The following is a 24301-nucleotide window of genomic DNA, read 5'->3' on the forward strand; positions in this document are numbered from 1 at the left end:
AGATCACCTGCTATAGGGTGTGTCAGTCTGTGTAACTGTGGGGTTCAGTGTTAGGAAGCCCACCACGGCCATGGAATCCATATAGGCCTTAACTGGCAATAAAGGTGACCTTTGGATTCCATCTGCTTTTCTCGTTTGTCTTCTCTCTCAATTGGTATAGAACTTGGAAGTGGAAAACAGGGGTGCCATTTCTTGGTCCCCTTTGAATTCCAAAAATGACCCCTATCACTGACTTGGTATTTTCATGAGCTGGGCATTCTACCCACAAAATGGCTAATCTATACAGTCTTGGTTCATGGTAAGTAGAGACAAAGGTGACAGAAGGTGACACTGGTGATCCTAGCAGAAAGTACTATTCCTTGAAATCTGCTTCACAGAAACTCAATGGTGGCCTCAGAAATTCAGGGCAGGATCCAAGACAGTTGGCCATCTACCTTATACACTTCCAAGGACAAGAAGCTCACTACCTCCCAAGGCTTCTTGCACTATTGCTGGGCACCACTGACTATTGGGAAGTACTTCCTTCTGAGTTCAAATCTGTCCCCCTTGTACCTTCCATCCTTCTCCCTCCTATTTCTACTCCAGCTTCACACACCAGGTGCATCGTTCCTGTTGTCACCATCCCTTATCCTATGGGTCTCACTGATAGCTATGAGTTAGTGTTAGATAATTGTTCTGAGACTGTTCCTTCCACTCTAAGGAAGTTCTCATCTATGCTACTTTATCTAGTATTGAGCACCTACTCTGGAATGGAAAGGAGACAGAGGTTAAGAACAAAGGCTTTGGGGCTAGAGAGATGTGAATTCAAAACCTGACCACTTATTAGCTTGGGGATAAGTCACTTAACCTTCGGATAAGTCACTTAACCTTTTGAGCGTCATCAGTTGAGTAAAGCTATAGTTTAGAAGGTTTCTAAAAGAGTTGTTTTGAGGATTAAACAAGCTATTGTATGTAAGGTGCTCAGGCACAATGCCTGACACATAGTAAGTGCTCAATAAACAGTGGCATTGATATGACTGCTATATAGTCAGGACTTACACTAGACACTAGGGGTGCAGAGATGACTACAACACAGTTCCAGACATGTAGATTAGTCTAGCAGATGATTTCAGAGGATCAGGCTGCATATTTTCCCTAATCTGTTGTAACACACTGCTTTCTCAGTGGGCACAAACTCCCCAGAGTAGGCAGAGGTCCCTAGGGGACACTCATTCTAAAAGGACTAGGGGAGTGGCAGCAGAGAAGAGACCGTGGTGCTGCCAAGGCCCTCCAGGAGCAAACGCTCCCAGAGACCTCTGATCCTACCTTCAGGAGCAGGGAGAGAAGAAAGGAGCCAGCTGGCTCCTGGAAATAACACCTTTGATTGTGAGGATCAGCTTTCCCCCTTGCCTGGGCTGCAGCTCCACCCACAGGTAGGACAGGTGTCTGCTTATGCCGCCCTGCTGTTCATGCTTTCCTCACCTGCCACCTGATATGTGATATTCTTCTAGCAGGGGCAAAGCCTGATGATAATGTTTCTAATGAGCTCTGATTCATGTCACTTGCGTACTCAAAAAACTCCAGTTGTTCCTCAATGCCTTGTCATGGATGTTCAAACTCCTTACCTGAGCATTCAAGGCCCTCTGGGATCAGGCCCAATCTCTTGTCTCCTGCTAACCTCTTCATATACTCCATGCTTCAGTTCAAACAAAACATGGTCACAGTTTTATGAATATGTACTGAAGGTTTCTATTTCCCTCTCCTTGTTTTTGCTGTTTGCTCTCCATCACTGCAAAGTGAACTCCTGCCCATCCTTCCAGGCCCAGGCTGAATGCCCCTCCTCCATGAGGCCCAGGCACAAATGACTGTGCTCTCCTTGGACTCTAGAGATGACATGCACTTCAATGGCAGCAGCTATCACATCCTGTTTCCCATCACAGCCTTCTGGGAGACACCTCACTTGCCCTATTAGCCTGAGCTTTATGGTGGTCTCTGCAGATCCCTCCTCTATTCTCACACTCACTGTGGCATCTAGTCCCAAAGCCTTATGTAGGGCAGAAGCTACATAACTGCCCTCTGAGTTAAAATAAAATTAAAAATATAGAATATGCAATGGATTTTAGCTCTTTCCCAGGTGCTGACTCTGATGTGAAGGAGCTAGAGAGAATCATGGAATTGAAGAGTAACTGAGAGAGTAAAATGAGAGTATCTGGCACATAGTAGACTAGATAACTATTTATTAAATTTTTTTTTAATGGTGCAGTGATGGATTCATGTGCCTTCCTTACAACTTCTTTTAAAAAGTTGTCAAATTATCAAATGGGCTTAGTATAAGGATTTTGCTGTCTGAAAAGTGGCCTGTAGAGTAAGAGGTGTGTTAATGTTTCTATGGCCTAGGTTAGTGGAAGAGCTGGTCCCAGACTCAGGGGTCCAGAGTCTCAGTCTCCTCACTAAACCACGCTCCCTAATTCCTGCCTTACGAAAAACTGCTAGCATTACTGGAGCCACCTGGAGGCTGTGTAATGTTTCCACCACACAAAGTCCTTTACTTTTGTTAGCTGAGTCCTAGTAAGACTCAGGCTCATTTTTCACTCTCATCCATCTCTAAAACATGTAGGTGGAAAAAAGTGGTCAGTCTTCCCTTTCCTCATGTAATTTTCACGTTGGAGATGACACTATCACCACCACTTTCATCAAGGGGAACATTTCCCCTGAGCACCCACTATAAGCCACGACCACCTGCAAGGGACATATAGTTAGTTCCATTTTCCAGAAGACAAACTCAGGCTTAGTGGGGTCAAGAACTCATTCAAAGTCACACAGTTAACTGAACTAAGAGACAAATTTGAATATGACTCCAAAGTTCTGGGATCTTTCCACTAAGCCCCGCTAACCTAGACAGTGAAATAAAAGTCATGTTCTTGGCACGAACTGCTACTTGCCCTGGAAAGTTACCAAGCTGGAAAGATCGTGCTATAATATTTTATTGGTTAGACTTTTAGAGCTGGAAGGAACCATTCTGCAGATGAGGACATAAGTCCAGAGAAGTAAAGTGAGTTGCCCAAGATCACCCTCCCTAGCAGTTTTTGACAGAGGTGGGACTTGGCTCTCCATCTTTTCTCAGAGCTCTTTCGAATGGACAACGATAGGGAAGGGAATGGGGAAGTGCTGCTCTGTGATTCTTGACAGACCAGTCGTCTGCCCTGGGGCTGCAGAACACCACTGAGAAATGAGTCTTTAATCCTCAGGGTTAGTGATGTTCTAGAACAGCAATGCCCAACAGGACTTTCTGGGATTATGAAAATGTACTGTATCTGCACCATCTAACATGGTAAACACTAGGTACATGTGGCTATTGGGCACTTGAAATATGACTAGGGCCACCGAAAAACTGAACTTTAAATTTTCATTAATTTAAATTTAAATGTAAATAGCCATATGTGGCTGGTGGCTCTTAAACTAGACAGAGAAGCTCTGTCCTTTGAATTATTCATTCAAAGGAAGTTAACAGTGCAGCGCAGTCAAATAAAATCTCCTGTAAGAGTAGGGAGGCTGGTACAACTGGGGTAAACAGGGCTCCAGTTTCCGCTGGCATTGCCATGTGCCCTCTCGTGGATCCTTGGGGACTCAGTGATCCAGCGCCCCTCCTGACCTTGGCAGGGAAACACTCCCGCATCGGCTCTGACTATAGCTATAATGGGGGAGGAGAGAAAATGCTTTTATTATTAATAAGCCTGAAGGAGGCAGTCCATCATTGCTGGGTGGGGTGATATCTGTCAGCAAAAAATGATCTGCTAATTCTCCGGAAAGCATTAAGAGCAGTGATAGGAGAAGTAACTGCTTATGCCAAGGCAAAGAAAAGATGCCTCAGCAGAATGGAAACCTTTAGCAAGGCAGGTGGATTGCAGGAGGGAAGGAGGGAGGGAGGTGCGGCTCCCTGATGACCCCGGGCAAGAGGAAGAAGTGGGAGGTGTAAACTGGAACCAGCAAAACTCAAGTGTGGAAAGATCCTCTGGAGGCACCATTAACACTATTAGAAGAATAAAGCGAAAATGGAGAGATGGCTAAGCAGCATCACAACACAGAAAGGCTTGAATAAAGGAGCTCTCCTCCTTCCTGGAGAAGGGAGTTTTCTTCCTCTGAAAAGTCTTCACTCACACATCTTCCCCTCTCTAGTCCTGCCCCCTTCCCCCCGAGAGCAGGCTGCTGCCTCTAGATAAAGCTGCTTTCTTACTCTCTCACCCAGTCTTGTGACTGAGTGCCAATCCTCCTGGGTTCCTTCAGAGTGGCAGAAGCAGCTCTTTTTCTCCTTCATCCCAGACCTAGTTCTGAAATCGCTCACACCCCCAGTATGCACAAGAGCAGTGCTCGGGAAATATTTTATTTAAAGTCATATTTTTACAATTTGAGTCATAGCTTACTGCAATTATTAGAAAAAGACAAGAAACAAAATCATTTCTAAATATGTAAAATATGCAATAAGAGAGAGGAAGGACAAATACTAAAATGTTGACAGAATTGGATTGGGAACGGCTGATATTGTTTTCATGATATGATTCTGTGTTTCTCAAATTATCTACTAATAATCATATCCTACTTTTAAAATAAGTAAAAATACTAACAGGGCTGACTGAAAACCAGTGTCTAAGAGTGATAAAAACCTACTACAGCAGCCTGCAAGCGGTTAGTTTCATTCACCAAAGCCCCGAAGTGGCACACCAGTGCCAGATGAACCTTCTTGGGACTTCACTTTGACCAGCTCCCACTCCCTCTGAAACCTTGCATAGCAACCTATTTTCCCCCAACATCAAATGAGAACTTCTCCAGCCCCATAAGCACCCCCATCCCACTGCTCTAGAGCTGGTCCTTTGCATGTCTGTGTCCCCCGTAAGATGGGAGCTTCTGGACACAAGCAGTGAACACTTCTCTAATCCTACTCTTTGAATTTAGGTTAAAACACAAACAGGCATCCCATCACTAGTGAGTAATACCACACCTTCAAATACCATCACTAGTGAGCGTGATACCACACCCTCAAATTCTAGTTTGGATCACTTTTTATTAAGGTTCTCAGTGTAACTTGAATATCAATTCAAACCTTTGGTAAACTTATTCCTCCTTTGAAAGTACCATCTACTTTTCTTTGTTCCTAATTAATGCAACAAAGAGCTAGACTAAATGCAACTTGATTCACTTGAGTGCCTTTTAGTAAGAGGCTGAAATGATAGTGTAGATTCAGATGCTACTCCATTAGGGCCCAAGGAGAAGCTCAGGACTGGGACAGGCATCAGGTGGGGGATAAGGAGTAGCAGGAATCATTTTCCAGAATCCACAGCCATTTCACCCAATGCTTCCTAGAGTCTAAAGTGCTCTCTGTTAGAGACAATTGGGAAAAAACAAAACAAAAAACTAAACAAGCAGCACCCTGGAAGCTCTAAACAGGACAAATCATCTCCATTGGGCTCAGGGTTAAAATGCTGAGAAACGACCCAGTTTCCCAAGTCAGGCTGCTCCGGCAGGCCAGAGAATGTAAGCCCCTAATCCAGAGCCCATCCGTCTCTGACACCCATGTCGGAGAGTCTTCAGGACACTGCCATCTCTGATTCATCTAAATCCTAGGACCTAGCCCAGAGGCTGGAAAGCAGGGGCTGGAGAAACACTTGTTGCTGGGAAGAAACAATCTGACATGAGGTCTGTCCCCTCATTGATGGCAGGAGCCCTGAACCACATGACTGTTTACAGAAGAACCTGGAGGAACCACACAACACGTTTGTTTGCTTTTTATATCTCCTCCCCATGCCAGGGAGTATAACCCGTGCGTGTGCACAGAGCCAAATACACACCCACACATCCTCCCAGAATGCACGTGCTGCTGAGCAAACAGGCAGTGTGACATTCCAACACTTGCGACCTACTGCCAGAGATTTATTTTTAAAATGTTTTATCCTTACTCCAAATCTCACTCACCAAATGTGTGATCCTGGGTAAGTCGCTTAACCTCTTTGGGCCCTGGTTTCCTCATTTGTATAAAGGAGACAAGAGCACCTCCTTACAGGGCTATTTTAAGAATTAGAGCTAATACGTCTAAAGAACTTAGCCCCAGCAATGTTTCAAGGATTAAATATCAAGCATGTAAAGGGTTTAGAATAGTGTTGGACACAGAGTAGACACTCAATAAAAGGTAGTATTAGCATTACTGATACAATTATTATTTCCTTTCACACTCATGGTCACACACTCAGCATCTCGTCTTGTGGCAGAATCCTTCGCAGGACCTGGGGATGCTAAGTCCAGCTCAACTGGAGGCCAGTTGTGTGGCTTTGGACTAGTCACTTCATCTCTCTAAGCCTGCTCTCCAAGATGAGGATTGGGAAGTGTGCCATCTTCTCCCACTAAAGAAGTTATAACCCAAAAAACAATTCCTCTGCAGTCACCATTCACACCACACATCTGGGGCTTAATTCCACATCATGCTGTCTCTCACTGTGTCTATGCTTAGATTGTATGCTCCTTGAGGACAGAGACCTGGCTTTGCCCTCTGCATGCCCTTGTCTTTACAGTCACATTACATCTCCCTTAATATGAACACTTGTTTATATGGCACCATCATTTATGGGCACCTTCTATAAGCAGAACTGGGTCCCAAGCTCTGGATCCTCCATTTTCCTTTAGCCAGTCACTGGCAACCAGCAAAACAAAGTGTTTGGATACTTAAATTAGAGTTCAGAGGCTGCAAACTGCCCGCTGACAGGTCACCTATTATGTTTTGTTTGACCTGCCTACATAATGCCTTAAATTTTTTTTGAACTGGCTGCCAATCTTTAAAACTAGGAGATTAGGCATAAAAGAATCTCAATTTCTGTTTCTCTTGAAAAACTGGAAGATCTGGCAACAATCTGGGCTTCAACAATTAGGGGCAGCTGAAGAAGAGCTGCCCTCTTTACTGTTCTCTCCAGCTCACCCCATTCTCTACCACTTCCTCAGGACTTTCCATAACCATCTATGAATCTAACTGTTGGCCATTAACCTTCGCAACTAAGGAATTAATTCTTGGTTGGTCTGCACCTATTTTGTTTAAATATTTCACATTTAAAGTAGTGTGTTTTGTACATAGCATTCCAGAAATATTTCAGAAATGCTGGAAGGAGGGATAAACTTAACCAAAGTTTGCGAACAGGGTTCTAAGGAAATCTCTGTAAAGCATGCTTCCAAAAAAGACACTTGTTTTTTTCCAGACAGGCAAGTTATCTATTCCTTCATGGGAGTCACAGCAAAGAGATAAATCTCATGTCACTTATCAAAGCAAACTGAAGCAGAAAAAGTAAACAGTGGCCTGAAAGGCAAAAAAGCAATTTAAAAAAAATTAATAAATGATGAGACTATTAACAGCACATGAAAAGGGTTTGCTTTTTTCCCCTCCTTTAATACGATTTTTACCTTAAACACTGTGTCTCTTCAGGAAAGGGAAGAAAAGTTAATAAAGGAACCTATCACTCAAACTTAATTTTTAGTATGGCAAATAAACTGCTTTAATGAAAGGCCTGAAATCCCCACATTTGCACATTAAATTTTCATTTGTAGTAGAGAATGGAAATTATTGATTCAGCCGTAGCATCATGCATTTTGAATCCTACAGTGTCTCAGAAGCCCACGTTACTGCTGGGTGCAAATGTGTTGGCAACATTTTGATGCAGGCTAAGTGCAGGGTGGGTGAGGGGGTGGGGAAAGGGATATAGATAAAGGAAGGAAGTGGATTGGCTCTTCACAAAGAAAGCATAATCAATGTTCCTTGTCTTTAAGATCCCCTTAGACAAAGCATTGCTTCTGATAGAATGATGGGCCAGGGTGTGCATTATGAGACCAGAGAAGCAGGGTCCACTCGGTCTATGGGGAAACCCCAAGGGCCTCATGGAATCCTTAAAATAAATAAATAAAATAAAATAAAATAAAATAAAATAAAAATAAACCAGAATGGATGGTTGCAGATTTGATCTTCAGCCCTTTGGGGAAGAGTTTGGTTTCAAAGAAACTGTAAGAGAAAAGAAAAAACCTTTCTTACTTCAAGGTCAGGGTGTCCATCAAGAGAAAATGAAACGTCTGACATTCTAATGCTGAACTGGATCGCACAGAAAATCAATCAAACCCACAAATACAGCTCTCAACCTGGTGGCCTCATCAAAGAGTCAGATGACTGATCATCCCACCTTTACTTAAAGCATGAAAATAGCTATGTTTTTCCTTTGAAAGAAATTAATCCTCCTGCCTCTCAGAGGACTACCCCATAATTAAACAACTCTTGATCATTTCCCCCTTAGAGAACTCACAGGAACTGATTCTAAGCTGAGGCAGAGGCAGCCTGCATCAGGCACATTTTGGGGTCTTTGTGTACCATGGACAGGTATGAGATCAGGGAAAGCAAACATCTTTAGAAATAAGCTAAGCTCAGTGGCAGAAGAAAAGCTGCTTTTTCTTTTCTTTTTTTTTTTTTTAAAAAAAAGAAAGATAATCACATAATATATTCCCCAAAGAGAAGGCTTTGTTTTGGTTTGTTTTTGTTTTGATTATCCCCAGCTAGGATTATTGCATATCCTGGTCTCCCGTCAGTCTGGATGTTGGAAAAGTAGCCCTGTTGAACTAAAAAGTTCTGGCTTTGTGTTTTCAGACACTGAGAGCTGGTGCCATCTATAGATTTCCATTCTGGGAGAGGTTTCTCTTTTGTCCTACTTTGCGTCAGACCTGCTGTCGTGCGGATAAGAGCGCCCAGGAGACACTTCCCCACGGTTTAATAGGCTATGAAGGATGGGACTCATTAATCGGCTGGCAGCTGCCCCCAAACAGGACGCTGCCTGGAGGTAGGAGAAGGTGAAGGGAGGCTGAGGAGGAGGCAGGCTTCATCTGCGAGAACACACAGGCCGCCCAAGGGGGCCTCCGAGCAAACAGCACCACCTCCTGAAGGAGTCCCGGGAGGGGACGACTGAACTCAGTGCACGACAATCCAGCCAAAGAAACCTCCATCTGGAAGAGAAGTCTCTGGGTAACAGTTTTTCTTTTTTTTGACTTAAAACAGCCCCTCCTGAGATATTCTCTATTGGTCTGGCTATTTTCAGATTGCTGGAATGTTACTTTTTCTATTGTTCCTTTACTATGTTCCCACCGATTTTGTAGTACCTGTACCCTATGACACAAGTGTGGTTATCCGCAACTAGTTTTTCCTTCTGGAATCTTGGTTAGGAGGGCTCTTCCCACCTTTTGGTGAAGCCCAAGCCCTTCCTCACTTGGCTCCTGCCCGCCTCCCCCTGCAAACTGAGGTCACACTATTCTATATGCTGATCCCCACTCACAATATTTTCTTACAGTTTCACTGATTTGCATGTTCTTTCACGCCTGCCTGGAATAGCTTCCCTGCCTTGCTTTCTTCCCTGGGCTGGGTTCTGGCCATCTTTGCAGACTCAGGCTCACAGGCCTTCTTGGTGGGGTAGTCACTCCTGGCACCCCATTGGTCTCACAGCTTACGGCCCCTTCTCTCACTATCTTGTACTGGTCTGTGTCTCTTACTTCCGACAGGTGGATGGTAAATGTTCTTTGAATCAATAAAGAACACCACTTCCGGCAGAGCCTGTATTTATTAGATCAAAGGGATGAAATTTAATCGGCGCCTCCTAAATCAAGAGCTGGCACATCACCTCTTACCTTTATGGTTTTCGTCTGAAGTCGGAGTCCATTTAAAGTGTTGATGGCTTTTTCTGCATCCTTTGGATCAATATAGTTAACAAATCCATACCCTAAACTCTGTCCTGTGGAAACATAAGAAGAAAAAGAGAGAGAGAGAGAAAGAGAGAGAGAGAGAGAGAGAGAGAGAGAGAGAGAGAGAGAGAGAGAGAGAGAGAGAGAGAGAAGGAGGGAGGGAGGGAGAGGGAAAGAGAGAGGGAGAGGAGAGAGAGAAACTCAGTATCTTTACAGAGGTTAACACTTCCCACCCCAGGTTTCCAATTCTTCCACCTCTTACTCTGGATGGCCTCCTAATTCACAGGAGCTGCCCCAGCTGGGAACAGGTAAATGCCTCTGCTTCCATGCCAGATATACACAAGTGTCCAAATCATCAGGAAGAGGTAGGACAGGGTAGTGGAAAGAGATCAGGTGCAATTTGTTAGGACAGACTTGAACTGGAGTCCTGATGCTTTCCTTATGAGATGTGTGACTTTGGAGAGAAGTTACTTAATTTCCTGCTTTTCTTCCCCCAAACATCTCTATTCTGAGAAAATGACAATTACTTCAGACAGGTTTGAGAGGGTTAAATGAGATATTGTAAACAGACCTAGTATAGTCCTTAGAACACCGCAGGTGCTTGACAAAAGACAGCTATGCTATATATGCTAAGGACTTATTTTCGGCAAGCGCTGGACACAATAGTTGTGTCTGTTGCCTCAGTCATGCCAGCCATGCCCACATTCAGAGGGCTGTAGCAGGATCTGAGCAGCAAGCACTGGAGACATTTATAGTGAAGGATACAGGCATGGCCAGAATTTTAAGCAGTTGCTACAAGTCATTCTTTGCCCTCATCATACACCTCCCTCACCCCCCACCTAAGAACAATCCAAAACAAGGGTTTCTATTGGAAAGAACTGGGGAGCTTCCTAACACAAAGGAGAGAGTGCAAATGCATTCTGCAAAGAGGGTTTAGCTACTTTAGGTGGAAACAGCATCAACTTGTCTGCAAAGAGAGGTTGCAAGTGACAGGGCTCCCCCCCAAGTGAAATAAAAATAATGTGCTTGCGATCGTGCCACTGATTATAAATAGTCCATCAGCTCTGCCATGTGTCATCAGCCCAGAAATATCATTAGGAAACTTTACATTTTCTGACATACGCTTTAAGAAACACAGAGTTTGGGGTGGCTGCAAAAACCAGCTTGAACTTCCCAGGCAATGTTATTGATTTGTGGGCGGCAGCAGAGCCGAAGGAGAGGAAAATGACAGGACGTCACATGTCAGAAAAGACTGATTACATAAAGCTCTCTTTGGAGTACTGGGGCCAGGGCTGGGAGACAATACAGCAAAAAGCCTGCCATGTCCTGGTGACAGGAGCCCATTTCTGCAGCCAAAAAATCTTTCCAACAGCTTCTGTTTTGCTGGTAAATGTCTGTGTTTGTGTTGGTTGTAGGAGGGAACCTGGGAAAACAAGTTGGGTTCTGGATCAGAAAATGGGTGACTTTATTATCTTTTATAGGATAGAAGCAAAGAGAAGCAGGAGGAAGCATGATCTTGTTTGTTCCCCAAATGGAAAACTAAAAATGACAATGCCTTCCATTAGGATCTTTCTTTGTGTTTTGGAAGAACAGGGTCAGAATAGGAAAGGCAGGGGCAAACTTTCCTGGATATGCCCTTCACCAGCCAGAATTAGCAAATGAAGAAGGAGAGAATGTTCAGCACACTCCAGCTGCTGGGAACCTTCTCTTTCCATTTCACTGCGTATGGGTGCTGTGTGAGTGGTGTGTGTATGTGTGAGAAAGAGTGTGTGAGGTGCGTGTGAATTACAAGACCCTGCCACATGTTCTGAGAAACTTCATTTTGCAAATACAAAAATATAAGAGACCAATTTTATTGGTTTACAAATATCATTTATCTTTAATTTGGCTCCATCTCATCAAGTTCAACTAAATTCATTTAATTAAATCCATTTTCATCATGCAAATTTCTCAGAGTTACCTTGTATATAAGAGACACCTTAAAAATTGCTGTACTAAAATATTTTTGCAGTCACTTCTTTTAAATAGTCATGCACCAAGTTTAGCTGCTTTAAAGGGCATTTTAAAAGAAATTATCTCACTAATGAATCTTGTATATGAGTGCTAGGTAGGTGGTCAGATGGTCAATCTATTCAGCCCAATTTAGTTTGTGTAAAATTAAAATGAAAAATAGGAAAAAATATAAACAAAACACTCACCACTTAACAATAAACATTAGACCTAACTTGTATTGCAGTAGTTCCTGATTCATCATACTGATGGAATATATTTGGAGAAATTTATCATGCTTACCCAGAGGTACATGTTCCCTAATATGCTATGCTTCTTTCTAAAATTATTCATATATTTATGGAACTCTAAAATAAATATAGTAGTTATAATTTTTACATTCTATATTTTATTTTTGTTTCAGACCTTTGCTTTAGGAGCAAGGAAAACACACACATCTGGGCCCAGCGAAATGATTTAAGTCCTAGGAAGGCTCTGAAGGTCAAGTGAGGGAAAGGACTCCTGCCCAGCAAGATGTCATATCAACCCCCCTGCCTGTTCTCAGTCCCAAACCTACCATCACCTTAGTACCTGGCTGTAATTAGCACAATTGTGTTGTTGCCACCTGCTCAAGGTTTACAGAGTGACTGCATTTAACATCAAGAATGAAAGTACTTTTGGGAAAACTAAAAACCAGATGAACATCATTTCAGAGAGAAGGGGGGAATCAAAGATTGGAAAGTCTCCTTGATATAAAATAATGAATTGCAAAGTCTAAAACAGAATACTGCATTGAACAAGAGGAGGACAGAGGTGGAAAACCTTGCCTGTGAATTCAAAGATATGAGATAAACTGGCAGCACAATGAAAACTACTTGTGGTTAGCCTAGTTCACAAACAGGCATTCTTCAAGTGCTTCTTGCCATTGTAGAAGTCCAGCCAAGTCGAACAAAAAATGCTGTGTGAATCTAAACATTCCCTTTAAAAACACTCTAGAGAGGATTAAATCCCTGGTAGAAAATATAAAAACCTAACTCTCATTTTTTTTTAGAACTATTTTTTCAGTCGTGGGGGAAGAATAAAATGAGAAGAATTTTATTTTTAAATTCTGGTGGCTGTGTATTGGTGATGGGTTTTAGATTTGCAGTATGTATTTAAATGTTATAAAGAAAATACAGATGAAACATATTCACAAAGAATACCAACACTATTTCCATGGGGACCAAGAGAGCTGCCATGATGGAAGGGCCTGGGGGACCCACTCTGTAGCCTGAGTTAAGTGTGTGCTGCATTCCAGAAATAAATAAGGTCCATTTCTTCTTCTTCATTTTCTCCCCCAAACAACTACATCTTCTCCCCCCATCATCAGCAGCAAAGATTTGACCATATAGATATGGTAATAATATTTTCAGAACAGAAAATTAAAACAAACTTTATTTTTGTTCCTCATTTATGAATTTAATAAAACAATAACAAATAAAAAATTAAATCACTGAATTTATGCTTATTGAATCATCTTTATTGAAAAAATAAGTTGTTATGAAATGAGGGCTGTCTCTAAGATTCTGAAACTACAATGAGTACCTGGCTCTTTGAGGCCCAGGAGACCTAAAACCCTTACTTCTGATCACCCCCTAATAGTCCTGTATAGCAGGCACTGATGAGGGGTCCCCAGTAACCATAAATGTGCAGGAAATACATTCTTGGCAGTTTGGGATGGAAACTTGTAATTCAGAATGTATTTTCCAAGGGAAAACTGTTATGCATAATGGCTACATTTTAAAGTACTTCAGGGTTTTTTGGATTAAACTGGTTCTTGTTTTTAACAAGCTGTTCTTCAATCTGAACCTGAGTATTTCGGTCTCTACAAAACACATATACACAAACACACAATGTGTCCTCCTACTATGACATGGCAATATCTCTACTCTGTTATAATAATTTCTATACCTGACTCCTCCCCTTAGAAGCCAAAAATTTCTCCTCATAAGAACTGGCTTACAAACGTTTGCATCCTTGCACATAGACTAGATACTCAACAAATGTTTGATAAAAGAAAGAATGGATGTGCACATTTGTACGAATCCTTCATTTCTGGAAGCATAGAACCAGAATGTTTTGAATGTTTTGGGGAAGAAGATGTGAGGAGGGGGTACCTGGGAAATTCATTCTGCATTTGTGAGCAAGGGAGACAGGACAACAGCTGGATGACAGGGATTAGAAAACAAAACACAAAGAATGTCTTGGGTGGGTTCTCCCCTAGCACAGATGGTGAACAATAAAAATCACCCTTTCCCACCTTTCTACAGAGATTCTGAGTTTACAAAGTGCTCTCCTACCCATTTTATCCTGTTTGTTTTCTTAAAACAACCATGTGTGAGAGATAATCACCATTTTACAGATGTGAAAACTGAAGCTCAGAGAGAATGGGTAACTTGCCCAAGCTCACAAAGTTGGATCTTAGCCTAGATCAGGGGTCTGCAAACTTTTTCCTATAAAGAGCAAAACAGTAAATAGTTTAGGCATGGTGGGTCCAATGGTCTCTGTTCACAACGACTTAATTTTGTCACTGTGGTGTGAAAGCAGACATACGCAAACAAGTGAGTGTGGCTGTGTTCCAATAAAACTATTCAGGAAAACAGGGAGTGGGCTGTCTTTGGCCCTTGGGCCATAGTTTGCTGACCCTTGGTCTAGATCTTTTCACTCCAAATCCAACTCCCTTTTCCATAACCAGTTACCCCATTTGAATTAATATGCTCTCGACAACTATTTTAAGGCCCTGAAACACCTCAAAGAGGCTTTTTGGAATCATCTTAGGAAAAAGTAAATTATTTTCAGTAGTTACTGTATTCAAACTCAGAACATGTTGAGAGCATAGCTAATTATAAACATTCATTTCCCAGTCATTCTGGATAGAAGTGTTTTTTTTTCCTTGCCTTTGGGGACCTTGGGGATTATTTCTGCTCGTGACATCCTCATGGCCAATCGGAGCAGCAGAGAAGCTGTCCCCTGCCTGGGCTAGCCAGAAGGAACCTTACCAGTCTGCACTGCCAACCTGCACACCTTGCTCTTTTTCTCTTCAGAAACCATCATTCTCTAGAAATCTAACAGCTACTCCCCACATCTGCAAAGCCCCGGAGGCTGGCCAGATGGGTAGCTTCTGTTGATGGAAACATTCGAGTTGAGTAAGGAATTTTTGTGGATGTTAGAACCTCTAGCTCAGGCTGAAATCCTGTTCTTACAGCACATGATAAAATCTCCAGTTACCTCAAGATCACCTGCATGGCTGTAATCCATACACTGGGTTAACTACAGCCAACTCTGAATCCCAGGATTCGCTCCCTGCCAGTCCTGAGATGCCCTTTTCTGCTGTCAGTTGCCTAAACAAACAAACCCAACACAGAGTCAGAAAGATCTGTGGCTATAACTGCAAATACACATGAGTGTGGCTCAAAACACTACTTGCTGTATAACCTTGGTTAAGTCATTTAAGCTTCACGAACTTGTTCCTTTATTGTGAAAAATAGGGATGATCCCTTAATCCTCACAATCAAGGGATCACTGTGAGGATTAACTCTAGTAACATGTGGAATAATAGCTGCTATGATTTTTTAGGGTCTACTCTGTTCCAGGGGCCTATTAATGTTACCTCATTTAATCTATGTGAAATGGGCATCATCAGGCCCATTTTGCAGATGAGGAAACTGAGACCAAGAAATGTTATTAAATAACTTGCCCAAAGTCAACCAGCTAGTAGGCCCCTGGGGCTAGGATTTGCATGAACCCATTTGTGTGTGACTTCCCACCTCATGCTCTCTCTCCACACAGCCTCTCTTCAAGTGCCCAAGCAGACTGTCTGGCATAGGGCAAGTACTCAAGAGTATGTACTCACACTGCACTGGGGTATTTTCCACTTCTGAAGACTGACTGGGGATGCCTTGATGTTCTGAAGCTCTTGGCTTTACTTACTTCCAACCCACCTCTGTGGGGATTTATACACTGTTGGTCAATCTGGCAAACTCAATGTTACTAAAACCAACTAGTCAGAGAATTTATTTTCTTTTTGGTAGTTCACATATTGTCTCAAATTACTTATGGTTTACAGCTTTGCTACTCAAAGGGTGGGCCCTGGACCAGCAACATTGGCATCACCTGGGAACTTGTCAGAGCTGCAGATCCGCAGGCTCCATCTCAGACCTAGTGAATCAGAATCTATATTTCAGTGAGATTCTCAGATGATTCCAATGCACATTGATGTTTGGGATGCATTTGTTTTAGGTATGATAAGAAACAATGGAAAGAATGGACATTGGAGTTAGAGGTGCATCTGAATCTCAGTAGTTTGGCCCATCTTACTCCAGAGCCCATGCATTTTCTGCTGTACCCTGCTTTCTTGAGTATGTGCTCATTTGCATGCTAAACACAACATGCATGAGGCTGAGCCTGGGTTTTCTAGAACTGTTTCCCAAGTCTTTGTTCTTTCTGTTTAATTCCAATATATACTCCAAAGTATATAATTTCCCAATTTGGCTGTGCTTGTCAAACTGGTGCATGACAGAATGAAACCTTGGAAAGGATTTACTATAGTCTTCAACCCCTTCCATGTAGAAACTGAGGATCAGGAAAGAAGGAAAGAGTTCTTGCTGTAGAAGGAAAGTCAGATATATGAATCTACAATGATAGTAGAGTGTGGTAAGCGTTGTGACAGAGGGAAGAACAGAGAGCTTTCTGGAAGACATGATACCTGAGCTGTGACTAATTTGAAAAGACTGATAGGAGATAGCCAGCAATAGACAGAGGGCATTCCAGGAGCTAGGGAGAGCACGAGCATTTCTTGAGGAGAGAGGACTTCATTAAGTTTATAGCCATCACTTCCAGTAGGACACTAGTTGTTGACATCAACTTGGACTAAAAATACCATTTCTAAGTTGAATCTGTCCTCAGATGCTTATATGAGCTCTCCCCACACCTCTGGCAGAAATTCAGGAATCGTTCGCAGATGAGCTGTTTTTATCCACCTTAATGCTCTTCAGGCACCTGAAATTTTGGACTGTGTCTGCTTTCTGCCAACAACACTATTCTGCCTTCCTTATTCTGAATTCCCAAAGTATTTTAAACGACCTTGAGCCAATCCTTGGTTATTTCCAGAGGCTACATTCTGACTTCCTAGGTAGATGAAGTTTCACAGAAGTTGAGAGGACTCATGTGGCATCAAGATGGCAACAAGCTAAGTGTATGTCCTAGAGCAGGCATTCGAAATAAGCATGCTGAATTGAGCATATTTCTCAATAATTTCTTAGGCAGGGATGCAGGTCTTACTAATCGTGGTATATAGTAAGTAGTCTTTCAATAAATCTATATTGAATGAATGAGTGAATTCAATACATAAGTGAATAGTCGCAAAAGAAGTTATTTTTTGAGGGCCTACTATGTGCTTACTGCCCTGGGCATTTTACATCTATCATCTCATCTACTTCCTAAAACAATCCTACAAGGTAAGCGTTATCACTCCCATTTACAATCAAGGAAACCGATGCACTGAGGTCTCAGATCCCAAGGCAAGTTGACCTGGACCCCAAGCTCACACAGACTTTTAATAGTTTCCTGTTTTCAGAGAGGATAACAGTCAACTTGCTCAAACAGATGTAAAACGATGCCTCCGCTACTGAGGTGAGGCACTTTGAAATTCACAGACTATATACAATGATTTCTGGCAGTCCCCAAGGCAGGAAAGACCAGTTGAAAAGCTACACTATTTGATAGAGAAAGCCAACCAATTCTCAAAGGAGTTTTGTTCCCCCCCCTCCCTTTTGGTTTGCCCTATAATATAAATTGCTCAAAATGACAGGTCTTCAAATATACATTTCAATAATAAACCTCAATAAATGAAAAACCAAACTAAGCTGAACCCTATTTTTCTTAAGTCTGTTCAGGAAAGAAAGGCAATTCGTAAGATAAAAAGCTAGTACCAAGTAATTCAATTAAAAAAAAAAAATAAACTGAAAGGGAGAAAAAAATATTCTAGGTAACGTGCTGGGGACAACAGAAGCCTCAGTGACAACCATCTCACCTTCCAAATTTATCATACAAAAAGAAGGAATGTTCAGACTGATAACCCTGGGGGAATGAAAAATTCTTAATCGAAACAACATTAAATTAAATTATGTTCAGAATATTCTTACAAGACAGGAAAGAATAGTCACACATTTAAAAATATTTTTAACAAGGGTTGAAACAAAAAGAGGAGGATTTTGGCAAACTCCCAGCTAGACAGCAAAATGAAGCAGAATTTTTCGTTTTGGGTTAGATTACTCTCCCATGAAACAAAGGCTTGGATGTCAGGTAGACAAGACTTTCTACCGAGAGTGGATGCAAACCAACAGGTGATTTCCAGAAATATACAAGATGTTAAAGATGAGGGTTTAGCAACAAAGGAAGAAGAGTTCAAAAAAATTATCAGGTTAATACTAATTACATACACTGTAATTAGTCTTGGGGCAAAAGGAGACTGTAAGTGAAATGTCTGCGGGTAAAAGGAACTGCTGTATTTAACACTAAAACAATGACTTCCAAAACTCCCACGAGACTCCTTCTTACAAAGGGCATGTGGGGGCTACAGATACCATGTTGGGATTTAGATTATATGAGATAAGTTATGTGAGAAGGCTAGGCACAAAGTAGATGCCTCATAAATATTAACTGAATATAAAGCTACAAAAACTACCTTTATTTGAAGTAAAAGAAAATCTATGGCTCTTGATGAAGGAAATGAGATAAATCACTCATCTGTACAGATTTTAGGATGTCAAATGTTAGCTTGGGGGCTTTGAAAGCCTTTGTCAGTGCATCACTTCTGAAATAGCGGCTTGAGCTTCTTTAGCCTTGGACCCACCACCAATAGCTGTGTGGGATCTAGAGGGGAATAGCCCAGTCCCTACCGTCTGGGAGTTCACTGAGAGTAAAGTAGCAGAACATGACGCTCATGTCAGTGGTCTGGCAGCTCAGTTTGGTTCCAACAAATGTTAAAAAAGAAAGAAATTCTTCACATCCATGAAGAAGAAAAGAAACAAGAAGCAAAAACATGTTTTCTCTTTTCAACACCATTCAGCTTGCGGGACAAGAAATAAGGAAATGCTTAACCCCCCCAACCCCCCATCCTCCTGCAAAAAATAGTCCAAGAACAAAATAACAAAATAACTCATGCAGAAAAGGGCCTGTAGGGTACAAATTGAGAAGGAAAGCCATTTTCTTTGGTTTTCTAGCAAATTTGTCAGGGAATATGTGTGAGAAAAAAAATATATGAACAGTTTCTAATGGCACAGCTCTTCTAGGTAAAGGGAAATGGATGCCACCCCCGACAATCAGGAAACCAAATGAACCCATGATTTGAATCATGCCCAGAACATATTCAGTACTCAAACTTTTTGACAAAAATGTCTACTCTACGATGAGACTGAGCTGGTGCTAAAGAGATGGATTCACATGGCACCATTTTCTCCTCCTCTGGGGAGCAGGTGAAACTTTCCCAGGACACCAGAGCCTTCCTGTGTCCAGCCACGTGCAAGAAAGGACCCCAACTCTTAACAAAAGCAAAGAGATCATCAGGTAGGAACTTTTCCAAATTGTCTCCTTCCCTTCCACCCCCAAACTGAGTCCTAATGGAGCTCCATGCATCCTCCAGAGCTCAGGAAGTATAGACCACAAAATGTCAAGGAGAAAAAAGTTACTTGGGTAATCTTAAAAGGGATTAAGATTTAAAATGTGTGTTAACACAGACTAACAGAAGAATTAATAAAAAGAAACCCCTTTTTAATTTGGTTCATTTCAGTTTCCCAAACTCATTTGGTCACTGAACCCCCTTAAAAATGCATTACTTATTAAAACATCTTTGGTTCCCAACTCTGAGCTATAGTTTCTGAGATACCAGAGGGCCTACCCAAAAACAAGGGGACCAAACTGAGAATACTTCTAAGGTCTTTTTTCACTGTGACAGTCTACAATTCTGTTTCTCAGAAGACAGCACATAGGCTTGCTTTTGTAGACACAGGACAAAGATGTGAAGTAGGAGGGGTCAGATATCTGAAGACCTGTTTTCGGCACAAGTCGTACAAGTTGAGTTCTAACTTTACCATGTATCAGTAGTAGAGTGCAATGAGCTCAAAGATTTTCACAAGGAAAAGCAAAGATCCAAGGAAACATAATTGTGTGTGGCTTTAAGGGCACCCAAACAAGAGCACACATTTTTAGGTACATACATAAAGGCACACACACCCACAGTTATCTATGCTTAACTAACCAGGTGTATAACTCTGGGACATGATTTAGTATAGCAGATAGCAATACAGGCTATGAAATCAAACATGGGTTCTACTTTGCTCTGCCACAGAAGCTGTGTGACCTTGGACTAAAGTTACTTAACCTTTCAGAGTCTATTTCCTCAGCTGTAGAATAGGGCTAATAATACCTACACCTTAAATGACAGCTGTAAGAATTATATTATTATATAACAGTTACTGTTTTAAGTGTTTTACATCTATTAATGTTCACAATAACTCTATCAATATCCCTATTTTACAAATGAGAAAACTGAGACCCAGAGAGGGTAAGAACTTGCCTAAGGTTACACAGCTAGTAAGTGGTGAAGCTGAGATACAAATCCAGGCAGACTACCTTTTAATCACTAGGCTATACTGCCTAGCACAGTGCTGGCTTATAGCAGATCCATAATATTCCCCTTGGAGACACAGACACACATATACAAATATACAAACACCCTATACCACCTCTTCTTCTCTGGTTTTTAAAATCCGCTTGTTTTGTCATTAGTTTATTATATGGTGCAGTTAAAGTGGGCAGCATGCAGACACCAGCTTCCCAAACACAAGAATCTTACGTGGCTGCTCAAGGAACAGAAGAACAAATTCAACCCTGAGAAATGTTAGTTCATTCTGAATGATGACTCACAACCGCTATTTTCACAAACAGCCTGCTAATTAAACTTTCTTATGAACTCTGCTAACCAATTTTTCCAATGCATGGAGGAAAAATCATTCATTATAGACCGGAATCCAAAATCTAATATTAACAGCACAAGTAGGATCTGTAGCATCGTAATTTGATCAGCTTGAGCATTAATAAGAGTTAGACACTGATGTCTGAGAGAGTTAATCAGCTTTTGTTGAGATGTACGTAGATAACTGAACAAAACATCTGGAAGGCAGACTAAAAAGCAAAGCCAGCTTATCACAGGGGGTTTAGTATTTGCTTTACCCTCATAAATCCACCGCTTATAATGGCCTATCTTCTAGGTGATCATAGTAATATCCTAAATTGGTGTAGCACACCTCAGCAACTTACTGACACATTAACAGCTCATCTGATCTCACAACATCTAGTAAGGTGGGAAGAGCCAGTACTTTAAAACCCAACACAACAAACTGAGGCACAGAATGGCTTGATCTGCCCGTAGTCCCACAGCTAGAGCTAAAATAAGAATTTGATGGATCCTTCCATTTCATCATGTTGCCACTCATAAAAAGTGGCCTGATTTTTAGAACAATCTCAGAAATGATCCAACCTGACATTTTCAAATATTGGACTAAAGATTCATTTACAGTCTTCCAGAACCACTAAAACTGGTATTCATTATTACTGCAGCTATTTCTGAGGCTTACTGGAATACATCCTACACGGCCACATGCACAGCCCAGGATGAAACAAGAACGCAGGGAACCCTCTCTGTGAAGGTCTCCTATTCCGACAGGCAGCGGCATGTGGTCAGACAGACATGGGTATGCAAGCCGCCTGGCTGCTTGCCAGCTGTGTAACCTCTGGTCGGCCACTTTAAATGTCATGAGCCTTGGTTTCCTCATCTAAAGGACAGGGCTACTAATCTTTACCTTTTGGAGTTTTGGTCAGAATTAATGAGCTAAATATATATCTGTCCTGACTGGCATCTAGCAAGTGCTTAATAAATGTAAGTTCTCATGCCATTCTCCTGACTTCCCATTCTCTGCCTCCTACTCCCTGCTTGGAATTACATAATCCAGTACTGAATCAGGAACAGACTTCTGCTTTTCCTCTTCTCTCCCTTCACCCATCTCTTGGCCTCAGGGGTAGGACCCTCGGTGAGAAGAGTGAAGGAGTTATGAGATAGGAGGAACCCCTACAAAGTGCTTTCAAGTTGTGTTGTCAGGTTTGAACTTATAAGCACCAACCAAAGAAGGTAGGGTAAGGATTTGTCTACTCTACTGTATATTGAGGAAATGGCAGCCCAAGGGGATTAAGTGACTTATGCAAGGCCCCAAGTGCAGTTACTAAGTGGGTGGGCAGCATTTTGAAGTCTGTCTCACTTCTGGTGAGTTCAATGACTGTGTTCTTTTCATTTGTGCCCAGGAAGTATTTAGGGTGTGTGTGTGTGTGTGTGCATGTGTTTGTGTGTGTTGGTGGAGGGTGGGGGGGCAGGGAAGCTTTTGGGGAGTCCTCTCTCTTAGACTTAGGGGGTGGTCTGTCTCACTGGGAATGCTCCACTGACTGGTGAGGGACACTAGGAAAAGAAACGGTGGTTGAAGACTAGTTCCAGTTTCCAGGGCCAAGACCAGGAAACGAGACTGACATTCAAGTTCCCTGTTTGCTGTCCAGCTCAGGGTTGTGAACGAAGGGGAACCAGCAGATATTATTGGGGACACACCAGGAAGATGGAAGCAGAGGACTGAAGTTCCTGCATGCCCAACCTTGGGGTCTAAGGGGAACAGGCAGACAGAACGGACTCAGAAGCCAGCAATTCCTCAGATCAGGGCAGCAGGCAAGGAGGGCCCACTTCAGAACACATTTTTGGCACACTGCCTACTTTTCATTCTATCTTAATGAAAAGAGGAGACTTCACTCAGGCAGCTTCTCTGTATCACTTCGGCTGTGGCCATAAGAAGCAAGACAATGAATCCAACCTTGGTTCAGGTAAGAAAGATAAGCTTATAGGAGAAAAGGTAAATTCTATGTATGTGATTTCAGATTTCATATTCCAACCTGTGAGACAGCTGGAAACTGTCTCCACAATCAGAGGCGTGTGTATGTAGAGTAAAGGGATAGTGGGTAGGGTGAGAAGGGGAGGGAGGCCCTTGGATCCTGGTTCTCACTTGAGAAAGTGACCAAGGCGTCACCATCCATTTTTCCTTGATGTAAAGAAAACTCAGGGTAGGTCAGTTGGTCATTGGTCTGCTACTTCTCAAACAAGGTACTTGGCCATATTTCAAGTTATTATTGATCCTTCTGGTCTCCTTTTACCATTCTCTGCCCATATTCTCTTTATTCTATTTTCTTAAAATCTATGGCTATTTTAACTTTAGTTCTTTTCCATATAATCTTGTAAGCCAATTCAAATCCTTTTTGGATCAAAGCGGTATATCAACGAATAAGACAGCAGAAAGAGGTAGAAGGAAGGGAAATAAGCAAAGAAAAGAAAAAAGAGAGGAAGAAAGAGCAAGGAAAATAAGAAGCCAAGTGCTTTTGATTGAAGTCTTCTTGGATTGCACTGGCATCATCTGTAAAGTAACATAAGCACTACCTATATCAACAGAGACAAAGGAAGTACTGAAGGTAAAAGCGTTTGAAAACCAACACAAAGGGCAAATACAGGGATTATTAAGTACACTCTTCTGCTCATACCACCCATAAAATGATTTACTCTGATTCAAGATGTTTGTGAGGAGAAATTCTATTAGCAGCCATAGAAATTAGAATAATTACCCTAACTAGCGATGTCTACTTTGTGTTGAAGGGGCCTTATAATCTCACCAGGACATCCAACTACAAAACAAGGGCCAAGCAGAAAAACAAACTTATAAATCAGCAAGAAATTGAAGTAGGGGGAAGGAGAGTCACTGAGTGAACACATACCTGACCTCAGCAAGATGAACAACAATTCTCAAGTCATCAATGCCATAGGAAGTCGGCAAATTGTCACCCCCCTTCTGTGTTAGGCTGAGTTGTTTTTTAGCAAAGTAGAAGCAACATGGGCTTAGAAGCCTTGCAGACTTGGATTTAACTCCCAGCTCCACCACTTATTAGCTGTGACCTTGGATAAATTACTTAACCTCTCTGAACTTCAGTTATTTCATCAATACAAAGAGAGAACCAACACTAATCCTACTGAGTAGTCCTGATTGTTGTATTCACTATCCCTTGAAGATATCTCTGAAGCTTGGCTTTAGCTGCTCCTCTGCATGTACTGGTTTCCTACAATCTAATCTCTATTAAGTTCAAGGCTGAGTTTGACACTCACTCTTTGACATGTGCTCTGAGAATCCCAGCCCACTGTCATCTTTCTCTCCTTTGAACACCCTGTGGTGGACTGAATTGTATATCCCAGTTTGGACATGTTCTTGGTCTTCATTATGGTGGGTGGGGACCCATTGTAAATAAGATCTCTTGAAGATGTTACTTCAGTTAAGATGTGGCCCAACTGAATCAGTCTGGATTTTAATTCCAGGTTTTAATTCACAATCCCTATTAAGCAGAGTGAAAATCATACAGAGAGAGAAGCCACGGAGGGTAGCCAGAAGCAGGGAGTCAACGGAACCCAGAGGAGAAA

General features: G+C 42.0%; 1 protein-coding gene across 5 annotated transcripts in view; it reads right to left on the reverse strand.

Annotated features, from left to right (window-relative positions):
* Positions 1-24301, reverse strand: part of ELAVL4 (ELAV like RNA binding protein 4) — a 139069-nt gene that overhangs the window by 13211 nt on the left and 101557 nt on the right. For all 5 annotated transcript variants that reach the window (XM_037827263.1, XM_037827265.1, XM_037827264.1 and 2 more), the window contains exon 3: positions 9670-9773. In XM_037827263.1, the coding sequence (XP_037683191.1) occupies positions 9670-9773 (104 nt within the window). The remainder of the gene's footprint in view (positions 1-9669; positions 9774-24301) is intronic.

Source organism: Choloepus didactylus, chromosome 2 (genome assembly GCF_015220235.1).
Source record: "Choloepus didactylus isolate mChoDid1 chromosome 2, mChoDid1.pri, whole genome shotgun sequence".
Taxonomy (NCBI): domain Eukaryota; kingdom Metazoa; phylum Chordata; class Mammalia; order Pilosa; family Megalonychidae; genus Choloepus; species Choloepus didactylus.